Here is a 24,050-nt window from a genome sequence, read left to right on the forward strand (position 1 = left end):
CGGGGCGGGGCGGGGGCCCGCGGGGAGCGCGGGAACGGGAATCGCCTCAGGCGAGCCCGGAGCGGCCGCGGGCTGGGAAAAGGTGCCGGGTGCCACCCAAACTTGCCATTCTTACCGCGCTTTCCGCACGGGATGGGATTCTCATCAGTAGAACTGTTAACTCTGAAGTTTGGTGATGGCCGGTGTGGCATCAAGCACTACATTTCTACTGGTGACAAGACAAAAATTGAGGCAGTGGCTGCGATCTAAATCGTTCCCATGAAGGAGGTCTGATGAAGAGGTTGTGGTGGACCCTCTTAGCTTTAAAACCCTTTAGACCCCAGAGAGACCTGACTGTGGTCTGTTCCTCTCCAGGAAACCAAAGTAGCCTTTAGACATGATGCCCTAGACAGAATGAACAAAATACTGGGTTTTTAAAAACATATTAAACATTATGTGTGGCATAACTAAGAAGGTGCTTCCCTAACAACCAGCAAAAATGGAAGAATTTAACCAAGTGCCTCAGCACAAACACAAGGTCTTGGGCCCCAGGAGAGAAGCTCCTTGTGAGGGGAGGCCAGAGCAGGAGGTGCTTAAAGGTGCTGGATTTGCAGTGTTTCTGTCTTCAGGCAGTACCTCTGAACTCAAACCCCTAAAACTTGGGGGTGCAGATGTCTTTTCACCCTGCTATGTCCTCCAGAGCACTGCTGCTTTCTTCTCAGTCTCATTGTGCCTCTTGTTTGATGTGCAGCACTCTGACTCGGCTTGGACACTGCCCACACAGCACAGGAATAATTCTGTCCACTTGCAAAAGCTTTTTGCACATCTGGTGATCTTCAGCATCTGATCCTCCACTCTGATCTTCTTGTAGGTCAACCGGCCCTTGGAGCAGCTTGAGCTTTATAACAGTTCACTCACTTTAGAGGAGTCTGACAATTGATTTATTGCTACATTTTGTCCCGGGCAGTTGACTAGTTACCAGTGTCATGGGAATGTAGAAAGCCAGGGAGTTTGGTAGTACTCTATCACTAGCACATAGCTAAGGTGAACATTTTAGGAACAATCACAGGAGAGATGCTGAGCAGCTTTAAGGACACCTCTCTGCAGATCTGAGATGCCATGCAGCTTCTCCATTTTACTCAAGTCAGAGCTATCTGCCAGCTGGCCCAGGGTACAATTCTACCCAACATCAGAGTAGTTTTCTACCCTCATCTAGAAGGAAAATGTGTATTTGCCATCAAAACCCCAACTAAAATTACTGTTATATAAACCAGGCCTTGATTTAAGCCCTAAGCAAAATAACAGCTTTGTGTATGCAACTAGAAATAATCAACAGTGTAACAAAATCACAAACTCATTACAACAAGTATTTCAAAGACAGCCTAGCAGGCTTGACACCTAAAAAAGTCTTTCCAGCTCCTTGCAATCCTCTTGTTGCTCTGGGATAGCTGATCTCTGCCAAAACGTGACTTCTCGTCAACCCAGCATGGGTAGAGCTCTTCTCTCAGTCTGCTGACTGATGCTCAGTCTAGAAAATCATTGTGATCCCAAAGCATGAGCCCTATAAGGCACCAACACAGAGTGCAAATGGCCATGGGCACATGCCTGCACCTTTGGTGCAAAGGACACATCATGGCTGAGGCTCATGGGCATCTGGCAGTGATCACCTGATTCAACAGCCCATAACCACGGCCACAAGTGCAGAGCCATTGCTCAATCCTCATTTCCAAAGGCTTTTCCAATTTCATGCAGCCCTGAAATGCCAGTGTTTACCTACCTACAAGCCCTTTCTTAGTCAGGGATAACCAAAAGAAGGCATGCACCCAGGTAATTAGGAGACAGGAGAATATGTAGTGATTTTTGCTGTCTATCACCTTGTTTAGACATGTTTCTATAATTTATGGAGTGAATAATTTTTGCTCTCCTAGTGCACTTCCCTGCCAGGTTTTAATGTTGTATGGTCATGAATTGCTGACACCACTTCCAGTGGGGGAGGTCTTTGTTATTTTAGATTTATAGATGGGGAAATAAGGAAACAGGAATAGAACTCCCACAAGCACACGGAGGTGGAAGAGCAGATGCTGTGCTTTATCTTGTTTTCTGACATGTGGATCTATCTCACTCTCTCCCAGCAGTCAGGAGAGCACATTTATCAAGCACAACATACATTCTCTACTGTTCTCTCAACATTTTAAATTCAAAACACTCCATCCTCTCACAGTGCAATTGATCTGAAGAAACAAATTTAATCTTTTCTAAAAAGGGAATTTAGAAAAATTAATTTATCAATTTATGTATTGATTTATTTATTCTCAAAGCAACAGCAGCACCAAAACAGTTAAATCAGCTGTTGTCCAGGAGAGCCAGGTGAAAACACGACACTCACAAACAAAATCCTCCTTGTTTGAACAGGCAGCACTCACCCAGGTTCTTCTCCACTTCAGTGTGGAATAAAGAGCCTGTAAGGCCCATGCTGTGTCCCCAGGATGTGTGCGAATTTCATTCCCTTTAACAGGGCTAATGCATCCAAATCCTCACAAATGGCTCTTTGAACACTGTTCATAATATCAGAAATAGCACAATGAAGTGACATCCAAATTTCACTGTGCTGCCAGTGCAGCTTATTTTATGCACAGCATGTGATGTTGTGACCTGAAGCACTCTCAAAAAGCAGGGAGCACATCTGCACTTCTATCAATTAATATTTCTGCAGCACATCTACCTATTTCATGCTGTGCATGTGCAAAATGGTCCAAAAATGAGTGTATACTAGCAAACAAACTCTAATCAGCAGCCAGTTACCTACAGCCTTAGCCAAACTCAGTCCACACACTACCTGCCCCTTCAGCTCTGCTCCAGCTCCTCCCTTGCCCTGACTTGGAGTGGTAACAAGGGGATCATGACCTTTTGAGAGGGTGGAAACTTTTGGAAGCTGCCTCCCCTTCACTCCCCACATCACAGCAGAGACATGGGAATGGAGGAGGAGATTCCTGTGTGGAGGAAAACAGAACAGGGGAGCAGCACCCACCCACTTGGGAATCCATGCCCAGGTTGTACCCTGCCTACTCCCACATCCTGCCCGCTCCCTGCACTCTTCCTGATGCTGTGCCCTGTGCTGGGATGAGAGCCAGCACGGGGTGGTGTGTGACAGCCTCTCTCACTGCTCGGAGTCAGAAGCTGGAATGCTGTAAGCACAGGTCAGCCAGTCCCTGCTTCCAGCGTAGTTGTGAGCAGAGAAGTTTGGGGTATCTATTTTTTTTTTCCATAATCAAAGGAACTTACTGCAGATTTCACCATCACAAAATGGTGCCATGACATTTTTTACAGCTTGGAGAGGATCGCTCAAGCTTTTGTCCCTGTTGCCTGTGACAGGTCACAGGGGCTGGCTGGCACTTGTCAGTGAAGATTCCTCCTCCTTGGAAGGTGCTGACGTGGTGGCACTGGGCTGGCACTGCAGTGGCAGGAGTGGTGCTCCCTGGACAATGGCAGGCCTGGGAACTGTGCACAGCCACACCTTACTCTAGACAAACTTTGAGGGGAAAAGCAAACTGAGATTATTTGGCTAACTGCTTAACAAATCAGCACCTGTTTCTTCAAGGAGGAAAGGGGGAATGGTTAATATGCCAAATAGTTTTGAGACAAAGTGACTTTTAACATTTAGACAGACCTTCATTATTGTTTCCTGGTTTCCTCCAGGCAGCAACCTTCCCTCTCCAGTCAGTGCCAAAGGCAACTTACACAGCTGTCTGGAAAGGGGATGCAACCCTTTAGAGAAACTTCATCTTTGGCTTTGCTGTCTGTGAAATGAGCATGGATTTGCAGTGACTTCCCCTTTTCATGCCACTCTCTGGAGAGAGCTCTGTTCAGAGTAATTCCATCTTTATTGCTTTCTGAATCTCTATCCTCAGGCCTCAAGTTTAGAGTCACCTATAGCGACGGTTGTCAAGGAATAGCCCTGGAGTGGTTCTCCAGGCTGGGCAAACCCAAGCAGGCACAATACCAGGTCAGCTGCAAATAAAAACAACATAACATAAATGCAAATACCTCTCCTCTTGCCAAAAGTTAAGAGAAGTTTCATCACATCCAATGGTATATGACCTTATATTCATAGAGGTTTAATGGTATTTCACTTCAGAGCTATTTATTACAGGAGCTCTAAACGAGCTCTGAGTGAATGAAGCTCATTAGCAGTTTGATACAGGCTAGACACAGTGGCAGGCAGACAGCCACGGGGACAAAAAGTGTTTGAAGTAGATGACTCCTAAACTCAGCATGCCAGGATGACAGATGGGACACTCTGGCCGTGCAGGCATTATTGGTTGTTGCAGTTTTGTTCCCTGCTGCTTGACATGGCAAAGGAAAGGTTTCCCAAGTCTCCAGCTGAAACTTCCTTAAAGCCTGTCCAGCCTCAGGTGCACAAAGCAACCTCTGCTCCCAGGCAGCCAGATGGGAGCTGCAATTCAGGCACTCCCTAATTAACTTTGGGGTTTTTTTTTTCCTCTGTAGGTTGTTTCTGGGAAAAAAGGAACTGGCAGCATGTTTATTTACAAGAGATTAATTCATCCTGGCAGTTTGTTGGGTCTGTACTAGGAATTTTGAAGTGTCTTTGGGTTTTTTATCACCATAGAAGAAGGAAAAGCTGAGAATCCGAGAGGATTTCTAAATGCATCTGAAAAAGCGATCGTGTAAGTTACTGCAAGTCATACACAGATGGGCAGCACAAGAAACAAAGCTGATGGGGGCAAACTAAGCTGAGGTCTTGGTTACTGAGCAGTGCTGCAGTGTATCAGTAACTTCAAACACAGCTACAGGAAACACTGACCTGCAAGCAGCTTCTCTAAGCCCTGGGGATGTGCTTGTGTGCATAAAGCCACACAACATACAAAAAGCAACTGCTGGGTGGATCCCACTGCACAGAAGAAAATGCCAACCATCTGTACCACCTTATCAAGATCATGAAGAAGAAGGATGTAAAGAATCTGCAGTAGGAGATAGCAATAAAAAGATCCAGGTATAAAACTAACAGGTAGAAAAGAGAAAAAATACTTAAGTGGCTTAACATCAAAAGTAGGTTTGCCCTGCAATCCAGAGATATGAAAACAGCTTTCACACAAGTTAACCAGCTGTCCCTAGAAATCAAACTGTGAAAGCACATAAATCATATTCTGCTGAGACCCCAGCTAGACACCAAGCAGGCCAGCAAGTGCCAAGCTCCATCCTGCTACAGAGGACAAAAGAGTGCTCCAGAAAGGAGCAAACGGAAGAGAGGGTGGGGAAGCCATACCAGCTCACCATGTCTGAAAATACAGAGGGTAGGAAGGATTACAGAGAAAGGAGGCAGCTGAAGAACAAAGGAAAAAGGTCATGAAATAAGTTCTTCCTTTCAAAGTTCCAAGTCTGGAAGGCATGAAGTGCTAAGGAGAGGAGACGTGTCAGAGAAGATGTGAAGGAGGATAATTTTGAACCAGGGTGGTCTTAAATGTAAAGGATGAAGCACATTGCCCATAGCTGTCACTGAAGAGAGATGTCTGTGGATGAAGAACTTTCTAAAAATTACTTTGAGGCCACATTGCTTCAGGCATCAGAGCATTTTGCAAAGGGACACTCCATGTATGCATCCCACAGGCTGCAGCTTCACTGCAGAGATAAGAGCAGGGCAGAGCTGCTGCAAAATCGTGCATGGAAACTCTCAGAGGTGCACCCTGCTAATTTGCATCAGAGATTGCTTTTTAATTATGATTTGTTTAATCCTATCACAGATGAACATGCAGAGTCCTCCCCCTGCTGGCGAGTAAAAAAGCCATAGCAATGATTTTTTAGTTATGTCAATCTAAAGCTCTAAATAAAATGAACATCAGATGGGAACTATTTTTTATTTGCTCAATGGATAGAGATGGGGGAAAAAAAGGAATACTTTGCACAACACAAATCCTTTTTTAAGGCTTATGTAGATTTGCTTTGAGGTTGATATGACTTGAGAGTAGCTGCTGAGTTCAATTCCATTGTTAATTTGCAAGAGAAGCAGAGGATAAAGCCTGCAGAGTAACTATTAGCAGCTGAGCAGGGTAATTGCAATGTGCAATAATCCCATTAATTCCACTTAGTCCTTTTCTTTTAGTACCCAGTTGAGTTTTGGTGCCTAAAATTTCTTAAGACAGACTGGTCTGGAAAGTAGAATTCCTAATGCTGCTGAACAGTAAAAATTGGTTCAGTAGACAATTAGGTGTATTGTATAGACAATTTCCCCCACCTAATGTCCTCAGATGGCTCCTCAGTAAGTATCTGTAGAAAATGATCTCCTTGTTTGTTATGGGAAGTTATGGCAAGTATCTTGTGGACAGGAATTTTCGCTTGAGATGACTGATTTGGTGGCTGAGGGGAGAGCAGTAGGTGGTGTTTATTTTGGCTTTCCTATGGCTTTCAACACTGTCTCCCAAAGCATCCCCACAGACAAACTGATGAAGTACAACCTAAATAAGTGGGCAGTGAAATGGATGGAAAACTGGCAGAACAGCAAGCCTGAAGGGAGCTCATCATTAGTGGAGTACCCTCAGTTGGTACTTTTTAACTGTGCAAACTGGCAGATGATATAAAGCTGGGGAGAGGAGCTGATATCCAGGTAACAGTGGCTGTGCTGCCACTGAGGACCTCAAGAGGCTGGAGAAATGGGCAGAGAGGGTGGTCAGGAGGCTCAAGAAAGGGAAATGCAAAGCCCTTCAACTGGGAACAAGAAAGTCTGGAAATCTGTTTTGCTGCAAAGGAGAATACAGGAATCCAGGTGGAGAACAAGCTGATCATGGGCCAGCAATGCACTCATGGGACAAAGAAGCTCACAGCATGCTGGGCTGCATTAGAAAAAGTGTCCCCAGCAAGTCAAGAGGGGTGATTTTACACCCCTCTATTATTCTCTTCAGTTCCAGTAAATAAACACATTGCCTTCAACAGTGGGGGTAGTGTAAGGATGGCTGAATTGTAATTGTATGGAAAAACAAATTATGTATTTTAATTATAAAAAAGGAGAAATCTTCAGCTGTGACAGCCAACATTAATAATCACTGCAACACAAACAAAAACACATCCCCCCCCATGCTTAAGAATGTAAACCACACAACACTCTCTGCATGCTTATGTTTAAAAAGGTTTATTTTTTTCACCCTGGTACAAAAATACAGTACAATGTGATGGCAAGGCATTCGCCAAAAACATTCAAAGAATAAAAGGGGAAACCCCGTAAAGCTTCAACATAACCCACCCTCACTTGATGGAACAATCAAAAGGTGAGTGCATAAGGAAAAAGTTAAATTTCTGCCCAAAGGCAAATAAAGATGAATCACACAGTTTTACACAAAAATACATTTGCAGAGCTGATAATTCACATGCTATCTGGACATTCATGAAATGTATTCTACTTGCTGTAGTGGCAGAATTCATGGTTTTGGATATCTAGAAAAGAACTGGCCCAGGAACATGCCCCAGTGATGGGAATGCCCAGTAAAAACTATGGGATCACATAATACCAGTGAGAAAAGAGAGATTCAACCCTGATTAGTGTCAAAATGATGGCTACTTCTAGTTTTTCCCATCACATTGTCCTCAAATAGTGTTTCCCATACACCTCCCTTTTAACACCAAATATTAGTGGTTGCTCAAACACACACAGAGATGTGTTTGCACATTACCCAGTTGCAAAGAACCACCACAGTTCAAACTGCCAGGCTGAGAAAACACTGTAACTATTGTGTGTGTGTGTGTGTGAACTCCAAACAGGGTTTTTAACCTAACATTGCTGACAGGGGAATTATGTCCCTTCAGTGCATCTACATTCTTGGTCTGTTTAATAATTTCCTCTCAGTTTTGAAATGCTGGAAAGGTATCTTTCAGTGTATTCATTATAGTTCATCTCCCAGGTGCTTTTGTTTGAAAGCATCACCTGTCAGCTTCTCCTGGGCCTCCTTCATCCCTTGGACAACTGAAAGATTACACAGAGAGATACCAACCATTAATCTCAGGGTGAAAACGTCAAGGTGAACAGGTAATGAAAGTGATTTAAAACAACACAGTTACAAAATGTAGATCTACAGATTAATCTGTAAGGAAAAAAACAGTCCTGCACCCTTATCCCAACTATGTGTGGCTGGATCATGCAAATTCCATGATTTCCCATGCCAGAACTGGAGACTAAATTAGGTCCTAGAGACTTTTAGTAGGTATTAAGGTGAATCATGATTCTGAATATGGTTACTGAGGCACCAGAGAATCACCCACACTGTATTTAACCACTCCCAGTTACACTTTAAAGTAGTATTATTTCTCTCCACTGCCAAAGGTTCATCTCACTAAAAATGCACTCCAAATGTCTCAACACATACCTTGATCAGCGTTGGTATAGAAATACTTGTAGCTGGGGTTTCCTCTCTCATTTATGATTTCTGGATGGACTTTTCCACTGGGGTCTATGAAATAAGAAATCCAACAGGAAATTTAGATGGAAACAGTACGAACCCAGTGCTGTGAATAGACACAAAAGCTGTGGAAGCCTTACCCATGAAAAGAATTCTGGGAATATAACCTCCATCAGGACTAAAGGCTTCATCCTTTGGCTCTTCATCATCCTTCCACAGCAAGGCAGGAGAGAGGAAAGATATTAGCAAGACATCTAACAAAACATGGTGCCTTTCACAGAAACAAGTTACTGCCTTCAGAAAGTTATTTTTACCTACATAAGTATAATTTGTGAAAACAATTTTTTTCTGGTCTGTCAATTTGCATTACCCACCCCACTCTGCTACAGGAATATTTTATATGTACTGAGAGAATGAACATAATTGCTTTCTTGTGGAAACTGAATCACACAAGGTACAAAGTGTTAAAGAGACAATGGCAGAGAGCCAGGTTTATAAACACAACTAAAATAACCAGACTGAAAAAAGTCTTTTTAGAACAATGAGCTCTATCCATCAATCCTGAATGCCTATTTTGGAGTGCAGGATTAAGGATGTACACAAAACAGGACACAACCAGTTGAGTCAGATTCCAAATGCTTCATTACTAGGCAGAACATGGATACAGATCATAAGGCAACCTACCTCAAGGTTGACCATAACAAAATTATGGGCAAGTTCAGAGATTTCCTTGGATTCAGCAAACTTTGGCTTCAAAGCTAAAGAAAAAAAATAAAAATAAGAGGTATGTAAAAGCAGTGGAAAATACTTCAGATTTTCAGGGCAATATCAAAATCTCCACCCCTCCCTCTGGAGAGGTGGCACTTTTCAATAAACAGTGAGTAAATGGAATGTATATATCCAGCACTTCCAGCCAGGCTCAGAACAGGAGGAAACTGCAGCAATTTTTGCCTGGCAGCCATGGGCTGAAGCCTGCCCAACAACCATAGGTGGTTGTATTAGATCCAGTGCATCAGAAACAGAAATCCTGCTGCAAACCACCACTCCCACTCAACTACCTCATCCTTTAGGGCTTAGCCATACACCCAGCTTGTTTGTTTGCTATGACACCACCATATTATGCCACTCTCAATGAAATGCAAAAACCAATAGTTACATTTTGGATGCAAAATTCACATTTCTCATGGCTACATGATGTCTGCACAAAGGTTCATTAGAAATTTCAGCACGCTCTAGTATTCAATGCACTTACCTTTGCAAGCTCCACACCAGGACTTGTGGATGATAACCATAAGAGGCAAACCACTAACAAAAAGAAGAACGAAAATTGTCAAAGAAATTCTATTACATGTACAGTTTAACAGTAAAGGCTTCCTCAAAGGCTAAATGTAATGGGAAATAAGTCAGATGTAAAGAGATTATGGGGTGTTTTAAGGTTGTCTTGCAAAAAGTTTTCCCAATCTTAAAACATGTGCTAAAATAATTCATTATAGCTGCCAGCCAATTACTGCTTGTGTAGAGGAGGAGACTTTCTCTTCTTAGTTTAGATTTCTCAGATACACAACTGGTCATGCTTTTTTTCCTGGATTACTGGAAATGGTTAATGACAGCAGCTGCTTGAGAGATCTCAGGATGGATTTTTGTGGCTGCTTAAGGCAATCCAGTGGATGCCAATCTGTCCCCGTTACAGCCCACGTCTCAGTCACCTCCTGTGACTAAGGCTCTCCACTGAGCAGCCAGCAAACCAAATAACCCAGCAACCCTTTGGCTGCCTGCACGGCTTCCTACACATTTGTATGCTGAAACCAACACATCCATTGTGGTGGATACATCCAGTACCAGGGATAAGAAGGAGAGGGGGTCTGTGAGGAACTGCAGCCTAAATAAAGTGCAATGCAAAAGGACTGAAGTTATTTTTGCTTTCACACTTTCCAAGTAATTGATTTTACATCTATGAGCTACACTACCCAGAGATTGTTTCCATACAATAATGATATGGCTTCCAGAACAGTAAGAACAGCCTAAAATTAGGTGAGGGAGAGGAAGGAATCTGGAGAGAACATCCTATATGGATACTTCTTTCAGGATACGCCAAGCAAAGCAAACTGTAAGCTTTCTCTGACTGTAAACTCTGCACCACATTAGGGGATAAAGTCAAATTTTCATACACATGAATTATTAACACCTTTGCACACAACAACATTAATTACTAGCAGAACTACGTATGAGTTTTTCTTTGGATGTAAACAGACATGAAAGGAAATCTCTACTTAGCAGTGTTCAGTAATGAACTTTAGAACAAGGAAAAGGTGGAAATGAAGCCATTAACATTTAGAATTCTTCAAACACAAATTTGCCATCTATAATTAACTGATATGTCATCAACTTTATATCTGCGTGCAGTAAGGAGCAAAAATACACATTTCCCTAGCAAAGCTTGCACTGCCACAGTGCCCTCCCTCTCCCTGACTTCTTTTCATTGTTTCTATAGAGAGTCCAAAATTATTTTGCTTATTTCTTGAGGAGAGGCTGATTTAAGAGTGGATTTAAGATTGTTCTCATCATCAAGAACCAGTGATTCATACTGAAAGAGTTCAATGGTCTGCTGGCACTGCCACACACTTTTTAAAGAGAAATTTTAAAAGCAGATTTTAAATTAAAGTGCTCACTTCCTTGAAATATCAACTTTTATTAATCAGTGAGAACTCACAGAGGTTTCAGATAATTGATGTGTTTTCTCAGTTTTGTTCTCTTTACTTTGACTGGTAAAATAAACTTATTTATATAAAAACACTTTTATAGTAATTTCTAAGTTCTGCAGTGCATAAAGCCCCTTAGCAGCTGGTGTGCCAGGCAGACACTGTAACTGAAGTAACCCTTCCTGCTCCACTTCACCATTTCATCCCAGTGAGCACTACACATAAAATTAAAACGAAAAGCCACCATTTATTAGAATGAAGAATGAAGCATCCATCAGAAAGTGAGAAGTTTATATAAGCTGTACCCAAAATTATTGGAAACTTAGCCAGTTTCACAGCCAGTACAGACGTATGAGTTTCACACAGAACAGAAATAAATACATTTATTACTGTCATTTTAGCTCATTTTTCCTATGACAGCACTCATTCTTAAGCAATTTGTGTTTTTAAGGGTGTAAAATGATGGTTTTAAGGGTGTATAATGACCTTGAAGAAAAAAGACATGGCCAAGTTTTTTTCAGTAAAATAGTCCTGCAGGTAAATGAAGACTTTACTCCATTTAAGGCACACATTTTATTATTAGATCTGAAACAGAGAAGTCTGAGTCTGTTAAGCCAGCACCTTTTTGCAGTGCAGAGTGAAAATCTCTCTCAGGTCAGTCAGATTTTTTTGAAAGAGTCATATCCTAAAAATACACTCTGTTCCAGTTCTGGGCCCGAAGTCTCTTCTGCAGTTTGACATTATCTGGTGGTAGCTCTGGAAAAACAATCTTCTTATTCCAGGCACACACATGCCAATGTGGAGGGAAAAGTCTTCCCTATAGTCATCACCTTTTGCACTTTCACATCACACTATTGGATTACTAGGGTTTGCATCTCCACAGGAGACTTCACTTGCTTGGGGATGCACCAGTAGCTCTCCTTTCTGCAAGATGCCAGCGGGGAGAAGGCAGGGGTGAGGAACTGCATCCCTGGAGACCCCCCAGCAATGCAGCTGGCTCGGCTGCTGCAGGGACACGGAGCCCACCCTCTCAGAGCTGCTGCTGCCCAGTGATCCACCCCCGGCCGGTGGGACCCAGGCTCTGCGGGCTCTGTGCCCCAAGGCACATTCCTCCCGCTGCGAGTACTTCGGGCCGGGCCACCGCCACTGCTGGGTGGCACAGGCGACACTTCACTGGATGCTGCGGCTCAGGTATTGCAGGAACATGCTGGCCAGCTGCGGCAGGTTTTCATCGCTGGGCTGCATCTTGGTGTAGCTGATGAACTGCCTCCGCAGCCGGCTCAGCTCGGCCACGCTGACGGGCCGGCTCAGCACCAGCCCCTCGGCCACGCCGGGGACGCGGACGGTCTCCCCGGGCTGCGCCCCGCTCCTCTGCGCGGCCAGCACGGCGGCCAGCACGTCCTGCGTGACGCGGTCCAGCTGGTGCAGGAAGCCGCACGACTGCAGCGGCTGCGCGCGGGTGGCGCGGTGCGGCGGCGGCGGCGCGCTCTCGAACAGCGCGGCGCGGATGGCGCCCAGCGGCAGCGGCTCCTCGCCGCGCACCGTGAACAGCGGCCGGTCCCAGCGGCAGCTCGGGTCGGGCTCCTCGAAGGGCGGCTCGTCGGGGCCGCCCGCGCCGCCGGCGCAGTGCAGGAGGCAGCGCGCCGTGCCCGCCTGCCGCGCCGCGCAGTACAGCTCGTAGCGGATGCTCCGCAGCTCGTTGCCCGCGTCCACGATCACCACGTCCCGCCGGCTCAGCCGCCGCTCCACCTCGGCCCGCAGCGCCGCCCGGCCGCCCTCCGCCTCGGCCACGACGTGCGCCGCCCGCTCCGCGCCGCCCAGCGCCTCCCGCAGCTCGGCCGCCCGCCGGCTCTTGCCGCTGCCGGGCCGCCCGCACAGCACCACCAGCGGCATCGCCCCGCCAGCGACACCCGACCCGGACGTGCAGCGACTGCTTCCGCCGGGCACACACACCCGCAGCCCGGCCGGCCCCGCGCAGCCCCGGGCGCTCCTCCGCCCCGCGGCCGCAGAGAGTCACCGCGCCCAGCAGGGCTGTGACACCGCCACACCGCGTCCCGCTTAAAAACGCCATCGCAGCAGCTGTTGGAACGAAGGGACCGCGCCCTCGCCCGCAGGGAATTTAAAACCGAGAGGTCCCCAGCATCCCATGACATTGTGCAGTTTACAGAATTCAAATCGAAGGTTTGACGCTTCCTAGACCATCGGCTCTGGTGCATCTCACTTCATGCATCCCAGATAATTTTGTGTAATTTTTCATCTCCTGATTTATGGTCAGACTTAGTAAAAAAAAAAAAAAGTACTTTTTAGGTTGTTTTTTTTTTCCTATTAGTAGTTTCTCCCAGTCTTTCAATTCAATAACACTCAAAATGCTGCCGTGCTCAAATCAGCGAGCAGATCTGTGCATCAGCAGTGAAAGGAGAGAGTGTGGTTCACACCCATCCCATCCCTTGCTGCAGGGTCTTTTGGAGCAGGAACACTAATCCTATCTAAACCTGAGAGCTCAGATCTTGCCATCCTTCCCACCTTCTTCTCTCTCACTTTAAAGCTTCCTCTGCTGCTGCTACAATTATAACAGTAAAAACTGAAATAATCTACTTTCCACACCCCCCCCCAAAAATGCCAAAGTATCAAGTTATAAAAACTTGTAAGACTTCTGAAGTGTACCATCTGGGTTAATTCAATGTCTGCACTGGAGTTTGGAACTTGCCAGATGGATCAGTTTGAGAGCAGAGCTAAATTAAACAGCAAACCTGGAAGGCATGAGTAATTTCTGCTCATGTCAGCATTGTCAGATCTAGGTTATAAAGTTAAAATGCAAAAGAATTTTTAAGCCTGATATTCTCCTTCTTGGATTTTAACAAGAAGCAGAAGAAACTATGAGGAAAAAAAAAGTCAAGATGTCATTTTTCACAGAGACATTGTTCTTTTTAGAATTTAAGCTTAGCCCAAAACAGGTTCTGTCAGTTCACTACAGTTTGAAACTTTCAGATTTTTGCTGCAGATGGAAACAAAATACCTCATGCTGAGGCCTCATCTATACAAGCACAAGGAATTTTAGGGAAGCTCTTAGCACTGCTGAGTTTAAGGGCATTGAGCACCACTTACACTTGCATTTGTGTATTTGAGAACCATATCTTTCTTTACTGTGATAAATAATTATTTTCTTGTTTCAAGGACATGCTAGAGCTTCAATCATTTAATTAGACTGCAGTGATTAAACCTAGGCGGTGCCTTAGCAAAGTTAACAAAATTCTGTATCTTCTCTCCAATAACCTGTAGGGATCTGAAGTCTCCTAAACCACACTCATTTTTGTTAATAGAGACTCTTTTCTGTGGTTAAATTTAGGGCTGAAATAGGACCATTGTGAATGCTTCTGAAGACACATTTCTGTATTTACAACTAATGAACATACCTGGCTGCTGCCTCTTTCTTCCCATCTTCCAGTGTTCTCCAATGAATATGATCTCCAAAACCTGTCAGAGAGAAGGGTTTATAAATGCTGCATAATTTAACATGTCAGCTAACAGAGGAAAACAGCCCAACCCTCGAGAGTATTTTCAACTCATTTTATATTCTTTTTTTAAAGACAACTATAGCTCCACTTCTGGAAAGACTTCTGGAAATACTTACAGCCCACCCACACAGTCGTATGAGGAATCCCATTGAAATTAATTAACAAAAACATACCATGCTCATGAATACTTCTATATATGCATGTAAATTATACTAAAATCCCCCAAACAGATATTAAAATTGAAGTGCCTTCTGATTATTCCCCGTTCTTTTTCAGTCTGTGAACATTTATTATCTGATGAAAGACAAATTAAACATGTCAGCATTTGGCTTCCTAAATCCCACCGAAGGTAAACTAAAGAGAAACTTTAAAATTTCTAGACCAACATGTGATCATTAGTTGCTCTAAAGCTATTCTGCTAAGTATTCCTGCTGATGATAATGTCATGGAAGAGCAAGAAAGAACACCATTATACAGATTTCTGAGTGTTACAGTGAGTGAACGATGCAGGAAATATTTTATCTGGCATCCAGATAACAAGTCTTGTTATGTCAATTGACTTAAGAGTGAGTCAGTCTATGTTTAACAGCTGCAAAGCAGTGACTGCCAGGGTTGGGGTTTTTTTGTAGCCAGCACAGCACATGGCCAAAAGCCACCTGGAGGGCTTAGATTAAGGAGATCCAGGAGCTGTACAAAGAGAAACTCTCCTGGAACACCTCCTCAGAGTTCTTGGTTCCAGTAATTGATAATTACTGTGCTGGATGGCCAAACATGAGCCTTGGTTTGCCCCTTCCCATCCCTAAGGGTTCGGATTAGTGAAGAACCCGCCCAAGGTGCTGAGGGGAGCAGACTTTGGGAGCTACACAGAGATCAGGAGCCACAGAGTGCCCAGTGCAGACACGGGAGAGTGGAGATCGTCTCCAGCAGCCAACCATGGCAAAGAAGCTGGAGAAAGCCTAAAACAAGGCAAGTCTTGGGGACACCTCCGTTCAGCACGCAGGAGGTGAGGACAGTGGCACAGTGTTTGTGTTCCTGATCTCTGCTGATATGAGCAACTGTGACCTGAGTGATGCAACACATCAAAGAGATGGGCTCACAGCAGGGTGGGGGTGCCTGGGCCCTGTCCCCTCACACCCACACAGCAAGTGCTGAGGCAGCCCCCGACACAGGACTATGTACGAGCTCAACATCCCAGAGCAAAACCCAGCTGGATCAGCACAAGTCACGTCTACCCAGAATATTGACACCTCAGCTATTTCAGTCAAAGGCCAAAATGTTAAAATAAAAACCCCTTCTATTGTTCTAGCTGGGAACCACTTTTCAACAGCTTTTCTATATTTAAAACAAACCCCACTTTGTGGTGAGCATCAGTGTGTTTTTAAAAGCATCGCCCAACACATTACAGAGCGTATCTTTTGAATGAAAGTCATCTGGGGAATTAAAGGGTGAATGGCTGGCTGGGATCCACACCACAGCTTTGCCTTCATCGATCAAATTGGTTGCAACCAGCCTTGAGGAGGAGATTTACCTCTACGGCAAAGCCACCACCCGGGTGAAGCCCAGGCCGCGGGTGAACCGGGCTATTAGACACGGTAATTAGACAAGGAGCCTGGGCGAGCCGGCTCGAGGTGAGGAGCGGTCACGAAGGGCGAGGGAAGCCGAGGGCGGAGGGAAGGGCCATTCATCGCCTGCCAGGGGCCCGGCGGAGGCGGGCAGGCACGGGGCACTGGGCACGGCGGGGCTGCTCCGCCGGGGCTCCGCGGAGCCCTCAGGAGGGCTTCAGCCACAACGGGGGCACCCCGCAAAGCCCCCCGCACCTCCGGAGCCCGAGCTGCGCCCTCTGCCCCCCCGGCGGCCCCGCGGGCTGAGGGGACCGGACCCGCCCCGAGTGGGGACAGAAGTTGGGGAAAGCCCGAAGAAAGCGTTTGTCTGACCCTTTCCGAGCCCTCCCGCGGCGGAGGCGGCGCAGGCCGCCAGCACCAGGCACAGGCAGAGGACGGAGGCTGCCGCGGGCTGAGCCTTCATGCTGTCGGCGGGTACGGCCCCGAACCTCCGGACACGACAGGACCCGCTTAACTGGACTTTTTTTTTTTTTTCTTTTTTTTAATCCTTTTTTTTTTTTTTCCCGTTTTTTAAAGCCCAGGAAGTGATGTGTGGCGGATGTGGGCGGTGCGCCGCCCTGACGGCTGGGCCCGGGGGTGCCGGGGGCTCGGGATGAGCTCAGCTCCTTACAGGGAGCCGGGACCCCCGGGGTCGGAGTCATCGCACCGGGCCCCAGAGCCCTGGTTACTTCTCCTGGGCAAACCCCAGCGTTACCCCGATGGGAGCCGGCAGCGGTGGGAGGGGGGTGGTTCCGGATTTATTTTCTCCATCGCAAATAAACCCTTTTGTCACTCTGCTCTCCGAAGTTGCCAAGCTGGCGGGAAGGCAACACCGACCGCCAGCGCAGCGTGTGAGGGAGGGTTCGCTAAGAGGGGCAAAGCGAGTGGCGGCGCGTTTGGAAGCGCCGCGTCCCAGTTTGAGTCACAGGGCACCGCTCCCTGCCCCGAGGCACGGGCGACTGCCGCTCCCTGGAAACTACAACTCCCAGGAGCCTGTGCGGGCATAACACGCCCCCCGCCTCTATGTAAATGAGTGGGCGGGCCCGCCCATCTGCGGGCGGGCTGGCGCCGTCACGTGGCGCGGCGCTTCCTTTCTCTGTGCGCCTCTCTTTCCTTCCTCGGCCGCCATCTTGTTCTCGCCGCGTGTTGGCAGCGGGGCTCCGCCGCGCTCAGGTGAGGGGCCCGCTCTGCCCGCGTCCCGCTCTTCCCATGTCCCGCTATCGCCGCCTCCCCGCCGGCCTGGGGCGGGCGGGGCGCCGCGGCAGCTCGGTCCTGTCCCCTCGGGCAGTGCTGGGCCGCTCCCCGAGGAGAGGCCGAGCGAGCGATCCCCTTGTGCGGGGGCTGCCCCGGCTCGGGGGCCGCGGCTCTCCCGTGGACCGCGGCTGCACGGGCTCCTGGGGGATGGGCCGCGCTCCCCTGCCGCTCCCCGTGCTCTGGGGCTGCCCAGCGAGCCGCCCCGAGCCCCTTGTGCCGCGGGGTCCCCCCGTGCGCCGGCCCCTGCCCGCTCCGCTCGTCCCCCGCTCGCTCCCGCACAAAGCACACGCGGAGATTCCGCGAGCGCTGGGGCAGGGCAGAGAAACGCATTCCTTTTGCTGGGAGGCTTGAGGCGTGTTTTCACCCATTATGGATTTTTCAGGGCTTTCAGCCTTTAAAGGTCTGACCCGTGGGAGAAGCACTGGATAAAGTTCCCAGTTACTGTGTTGGATGAAGAGCTTCCAGAAGTTCATGTAGTAAATGCGTCCATACATGAACTTCACAGAGTTTGGATATCGCTTATTATTCATAAGTATCATAGATTTATTGTATGAATACTATTCCAGGTAGTTTAGGTATGAATGTGTCCCTGGACCCTCGTGAAGATAAGGTGTTTTCCCAGGCCCAGTTGTCCTGTATGTGCTGGTTTGAGCCAGTAATTCAGTTAAATACTTCCAGCAGAAAACTGGCATTAGTTTACTAAAAACTAGTACCTAGGAAATTAGTACCTCGGCCTGATGCACAATGAAATGTCCTGTGGAGTTGGCTCATCGTGGCACAGACACTTCAGCTGAATGTGGGTTCCTCCTACTGCAGGACCATTATGGATTGCTTAGGTGGTGTGGCTTTAATGCTCTGGGTTTGTGTATTTGTAGACTCTGTTTTGGGTGATGTTCTAGAAGTTTGAAAACCCGCTGCAATTGTAAGGGTAATCTTAAATTGCCTGTGACTTTTGTTGTTAGTGTTTTGGTGTTAAGTTGAACTTGTTTTTGCTCTTCAGACGTAGCACTATGAACCAAGAAAAACTGGCCAAGCTTCAAGCCCAGGTCCGAATAGGAGGAAAGGTAAGAAAACCACCAGAGATGCTTTTGAAACCATAGGCTGAAGTTCTTAGGAAGAGATGAAAAAAGTTATGCTCAGGCTTGACTAATACAAGTTTTGTGTGATCTGGCCTATAGTGCAGCTACCTGAAATGCAAGTTCCTTTCAGCTCACAATGACTGGATGAGCAGTTTGCAGTGTGCAAGCATTGTTTTAATTCAATGACTTGTTGTGACCTGTGAAAGCTCCAGCTGATCTCACCTGTTGGGTGTTCCAGTTCTGCCTTTATGGTCTCCCTGTTGGGGATTTTCTTCTGTGTGCCTGCTTCAGGCACTGGCTGTACATTGGGCTGTTTCTTTTCTCTGAGCTAGTGGGCAGTTATTATGACCAGTAGAAAGGCATGTAGTTTGTTCAGTGTGGGTGCTCATCCCCTGTCATAGGGATGATTGTACAGAAGTTTGCAGAGCAGGAATTCCAAAATTGCTGTCTGTGGAACACTCTGAAAGCGTTAATGGCTTGGTTGCCAAAGTGGGGCTATTTAAATCACTGTATTTGTGCTTTGTTTTGGAAAAAGTATCTTGAGGAAACTTTGTTATGTATTGCTTAATATTAAATAATATTTTTGTAGCCTGGCTTAGTGAAAGGGAAAATATGCTGCTGTTTGGTATTTCTTTGGTCTTTTATGCTTAAGAAAAAGCTTAAAATTGGGAATGAGGGCCAAAGTTGTAGGTAAAAGGAAATAAATTGAGAAGCAATTTTGTCTACAGAAATGTCTCATAACTTGAAAGATGTGGCTCAGACTGTGCCCTGACTTTTGCAGTTGCTGTTGTGAGATTTTGAGCAGAGCTGACTGTTGTCTCTTGATTCCTCCCAGGGAACAGCTCGCAGAAAGAAGAAGGTGGTGCACAGAACAGCTACAGCTGATGACAAAAAACTTCAGAGTTCCCTCAAAAAACTGGCTGTAAATAACATTGCTGGCATTGAAGAGGTATAGTGAAAAAACAAGTGTTTCCTGATTGAAATTAAATTCACTCTATTGTTTTGGTGGTGGTGTGGTTTGCTTTTGTTTTTGACAACAGTTTTATCTTCCAAGCAAAACCACAGAGATCTGGTTATTGAGAGGTAATGTTGTTTGATGTATTGTCTCATTGGCATAAATGTCTTTGTGCCTGGAGAAGGAAAGGTGAAGGTTCTGCTGGCCAGGCAGTGTGTGCTGGAGCTAGTAAGCTCTGTGTGTGTCTTGCACTCATTGCAGAACAAAACTTCTCTTCATTCTTGACTTTTGTGAACTTGATTACCTGCTCTGAAGAGAAGAGCAATAAATGTACATGGACTGTGCAGGCACATCTAGAGCAAGTGTGCTGCAGATTATGAAGGAAGGAAATTTAGAAACACACCTTGATAAGAACTTGAGTCTGTGTTATTAAAATTGGGGCCTTCTACACAAAAATTGCTGGAATTGTTTGCAGTAGTTACAGAAAATGTTTTTTAAAGCACTGCAGAGACTCTACAGAAGCAGCTTCTGTGTTAATGTAAGTGGGAATGTGAAGGTTTCAGATGTTCCTTGAATACCTCTAATTTACATGTATTAATAAAACATGTTTTCCATAACAGTGTAGAGAGTGACCCTCACACATGGGAGGAGGAGGAGGTTTCTCCATCGTGAGCTCAGTGGGGCTGTAGTACTTGTACTGCTTGGTTAAAGAAGTGCAGTATTTAATTTGTGATTAATTAATTGAAGCAGGATTGCAAGGTGCATGCAAGAAGTCACTAAGTGCATTCCTCCCTTCCAAAAGCAAATGCAGATTGGTGTGGTTTGCCTGTGAGTTTTCAGACCTCTGTTACAGAAACAGCTCAGTTTGTCTGTTTTCTTAAGCTTAATACACATATGCAGAGCTATATGAACTAAAGAAAGACATGGTTCTTCTTAGTGTTTAGGGGGTTTTTTTGTGCACAGAGCACAGGATCTTTATTCAGACACAGTTATTAAGGAATTTAAATATCTCAGTGTAGGAAGATGATGCAAAATGTTTCTACCTTGATAACAAGAGACCTAATTGTGGAATGTTTTATTCAAGTGAACGCAGGTTGACCTTGGTAAGCTTCGTGCACATAGAAGAGTAATGTTGAGTCAAGCATGAGTAACACATTTGTGTCATTTTGAAAGAGGCTCTTAAGTAACAGGATAACTGTGCTTGAAGCCTTTACCATTTCCATGGGCAAAGGACAGGACATTGCTTAGTTCTGCAGGAAAGCAACACACCTGGATTTCCTGTTCAAAACATATCTGGAACTCTGCTGTGTGAGGAGCTCCTCTGTCTGAGGATTGAGAACTTAGATGTTTTTGCATTTTAGATCTCATCTTTAGTTCAGCCTCTTTTCTCCCTGTAACCTAAAAACATTGCTTAATAATTTTTTTCATGTAAGTTTAATACCACTGTTGTGTTGGATGAGTAGAACTCTCCTCCTATGGTTAGGCAATTATTTTTTGCATAATAGTGTATCCATGGCTAGAAGCAAAAGCTTTTCAGCTTTCTAAAGCAGGCCACTACACTGGCTGTAAGGTAGAATTTGTGGTGATTCAGAAGGCCAGGGAAGGAGAGCAGGATCATTGTGTGGTGTCCTTAGTCTTAAGAGCCCTTGTGGAATTATTGGGAAGGTACTGGAAGTCTGTTCCAGTGCAGTTGGTACCTAATCCCAACTGTGCTGTGTGTGCATCCCTGCCCTGAGCCAGTGTGAGTCCTGTGCCTCTGCCAGCTGGGAAGAAGCAGGAACCTCTGAAAGGCAATGGCTTAACCTGATGTGGCAAGGTTGAATTTTGAATCTTTGAATCTTTGAATTTAGATGGTGTTAATTCCAGGTGCTTTTATCATGGTTTTATTATCCTTCAGGAGGATTGCTAGTTCTGTAATTCTGATATTTCAGGTCTAGATTTTAGTTATTATGCTTGTGTAACAAGATGCTACAACACTTATGTAAATGTTATTAATATATTTAAACAGGTGAACATGATAAAAGATGATGGAACAGTTATTCACTTCAACAACCCCAAGGTTCAAGCTTCCCTCTCTGCCAACACTTTTGCAATTACTGGTCATGCAGAGGCTAAACCGATCACAGAAATGCTTCCAGGCATCTTAAGCCAGCTTGGTGCTGACAGCTTAACAAGTCTCAGGAAGTTAGCTGAACAATTCCCAAGACAAGGTAGGTCTTTCTGGAATCTTTCACAGCTGACTTAAAGCGCATATGAACTACTGAAAGTTTTAATCCAAATTTAACAACAGCTTCTGACTTAAAAAGTCAGAAGTGTGTGTGTGCTTTTATTTATTTGCCACTGAGGGTGGGGAATAACTTCTTTTATCTTTGTTGATTCAAGATTACATAGGCAGGCTGTGATTTATAAGAAATAGATAAGTCTGGCATGCTATGATAGCAGGTGTACAGCTGTGTATGGCAGAATGCTTAGGGGAAAGCAAGTTCTTGTTTTTCCTTGGAAAAACTCAACTTTGTCAGGGAATCTGTTTTGTTTTCTTTGTTTGTACAAAACATATTTCTATTGCAGTTGTAGAAGAAGAAATATGTTCTTCTGCTCTACAATTCACTTTGGAATCCAACCAAGACTTTTAAAAAACTACTTAAAAATCAAAGTTTTAAATGAAAACTAAAAAAACCCACCAAATCACAGTTATGCATATAATTCTTTATTTTCTGTTAATTTAAAATCTTGGGAGCATGGGTGGAAGGGTGTATGTGGTATAACTATTACTGTAATTTTACAGTTACAAAATGAAGATTAGGTACAGTTCCAGTTTAGACTGTTATGGCCATTAAGATGACTGTAGTTGGATGTGTTGCAGTTGTCTGTGTTTGGAATGGAATATACATCACCTGTTCTAATGTTTTCAACAAACAGTTATTCCTTTTAAATCAGTTTTAATTTCTCCAACATTCGTGTTCAGAGTTTAAGTGAAAGTAAAGGGTTTTTCTTCTTTAGTAATGTGTAAAACACCTTCTAAAATTTAGAGAGATGGACCATCATAAGCATATTTGAATCATGTGATATGTTGGTCACTGGTTGGTGCCATGTTATTGCATTGAATCAGGGACTTCACTCAGAAGATTGAGTCATGCTGGGGATTTTCTCTATCATTTGATCTTTTTCAAACTTGCCCCATAGCATCTGAAAATGGCTCTGCTAATGCTTTGCTGTCAGAATGTCCCCAAGGAAACCTTTTGGTCATGCTGTTAACTCTCAGTACCTGGTCATTTGTGTGTTTGTCACTGTTGGGGATTGGGGAAGTGCTTGCTTTTTTCACATGTATGGTTTTTATTTTGTTGTGTGAGTGTCCCTGATTCTTTATTATGAGAACTCAGCACCAAATTTCTTTTTATAGTGTTGGATAGTAAAGCACCAAAATCTGAAGATATTGATGAAGAAGATGATGATGTCCCAGGTAGGCACATACACACTTTATGTCCACTTAAGATATAAGTATTTTCAATCAGTCATTTAAATGTGTAGCTTTTGATGTGATCATACTCCTTCCTCACTTGCTAAGGGAAGCTTTTTGTATAGGACAGCATTAAAATATGACTTGGGATTCCAGCTTTAGGAAAAAAGATTACCTTGTGCAACTACCTTAGTTATTGAGTGAAACTAGGTTAAAGTAGTTTCAGTGAGATTGAACGGGTATCTAAATATCCAAACAGGGGTTTAGGACTGCAAAATGACATAATTGGCATAGTTATCAGGTTGTTTTCATATCAGGGTCGGGAGTGGGAATTTTTATTTCTGTAGCAGAAGAAAAAAGGTTTGTGTCAGTGTCTGAGAGTAAATAGAAGTTCTTTATTTGTCAGCAAATAACTATTTTATCAATAACCACGTTGCACTGTATCCTTTGGTATGGTGTGTTAGCTAAAACAACATACGTGTGGACCAGAGATTCAATTCCTCCTGCCTTGGCACTCAGTTATTTCTTTGTGACCTTGCATAAAATTCAGTTCTGTAAAATGGCAGGCATTCTTTAAAGAATGTTGATGCTCAAAACTCAACTAAATCTAGTAGAGCACCTCTGAAAATCAGCACTTAGTGTTAGAATTTTCACTGTTGGAGTGTTTCTGTATTTCTTGTTCTTTGTGTACATTTAAACAAACAATATTTTCTAAAGCCCTTTGAAATCTGCCCATAAAGAAATGGTTTCTCTAAGTGTAATTAAGTATTACTTAACCTTTCCTGTAATTGTATGCATTTTCATTAAACTTACAAAGGTAATCTTACTGGGCATTACTGTATTAAATATCTTCATCTTTTTCAGATCTCGTAGAAAATTTTGATGAAGCATCAAAGAATGAAGCTAACTAAAACATTAATAGTTCTGGAAGCTGGCATGGACTAGATTTAAGAAATCAGCTATGTGGTTCCAAAGTTTTAAAGAAACAGAGAACATCATCTGTTAATAGTTCAGTAATATAAATATTTTGTATTTTTATGATGCTGTTTGTTCAGCATTTTCTGTCAGTTGATTTTGCATTTTGCACTTACTCCCAGGATCTACTCTTT

The 24,050-nt window shown here is 44.7% G+C and overlaps 3 protein-coding genes across 5 annotated transcripts; 1 reads left to right on the forward strand and 2 right to left on the reverse strand.

The window, feature by feature from the left end:
• Window positions 1-7,104: 7,104 nt before the first annotated feature.
• On the reverse strand, window positions 7,105-16,739 carry TXNDC12 (thioredoxin domain containing 12). The gene is made up of 7 exons (XM_064428871.1): window positions 16,530-16,739; window positions 14,494-14,554; window positions 9,634-9,686; window positions 9,066-9,139; window positions 8,522-8,591; window positions 8,349-8,432; window positions 7,105-7,948 (listed from the first exon to the last, which is right to left on the reverse strand). Exons 1-7 carry the CDS (start codon window positions 16,618-16,620, stop codon window positions 7,869-7,871), a joined length of 513 nt encoding a protein of 170 aa, XP_064284941.1. The 5' UTR covers window positions 16,621-16,739; the 3' UTR covers window positions 7,105-7,868.
• KTI12 (KTI12 chromatin associated homolog) lies at window positions 9,065-14,487 on the reverse strand. Of its 2 annotated transcripts, XR_010366556.1 has the most exons (3): window positions 11,702-14,487; window positions 9,634-9,686; window positions 9,065-9,139 (listed from the first exon to the last, which is right to left on the reverse strand). XR_010366556.1 is itself a non-coding variant. In XM_064428869.1 (1 exon), the coding sequence occupies exon 1, from the start codon at window positions 12,971-12,973 to the stop codon at window positions 12,251-12,253; it is 723 nt and encodes a 240-aa protein (XP_064284939.1). In that variant the 5' UTR covers window positions 12,974-14,487; the 3' UTR covers window positions 10,588-12,250. The 2 variants fall into 2 exon arrangements, 1 of the variants encoding a protein (XP_064284939.1); XM_064428869.1 differs by lacking the exons at window positions 9,065-9,139; window positions 9,634-9,686 and having other exon boundaries at window positions 10,588-14,487.
• On the forward strand, window positions 16,168-23,979 carry BTF3L4 (basic transcription factor 3 like 4). Of its 2 annotated transcripts, none has more exons than XM_064428873.1 (6): window positions 16,168-16,223; window positions 18,451-18,514; window positions 19,365-19,478; window positions 21,493-21,694; window positions 22,885-22,944; window positions 23,806-23,979. In XM_064428873.1, exons 2-6 carry the CDS (start codon window positions 18,461-18,463, stop codon window positions 23,850-23,852), a joined length of 477 nt encoding a protein of 158 aa, XP_064284943.1. In that variant the 5' UTR covers window positions 16,168-16,223; window positions 18,451-18,460; the 3' UTR covers window positions 23,853-23,979. The 2 variants fall into 2 exon arrangements, with proteins under 2 accessions (XP_064284943.1, XP_064284942.1); XM_064428872.1 differs by lacking the exon at window positions 16,168-16,223 and adding an exon at window positions 17,240-17,369.
• The last annotated feature ends 71 nt before the right edge of the window (window positions 23,980-24,050 follow it).

The sequence above is a fragment of the Passer domesticus genome, chromosome 7, assembly GCF_036417665.1.
Source record: "Passer domesticus isolate bPasDom1 chromosome 7, bPasDom1.hap1, whole genome shotgun sequence".
Taxonomy (NCBI): domain Eukaryota; kingdom Metazoa; phylum Chordata; class Aves; order Passeriformes; family Passeridae; genus Passer; species Passer domesticus.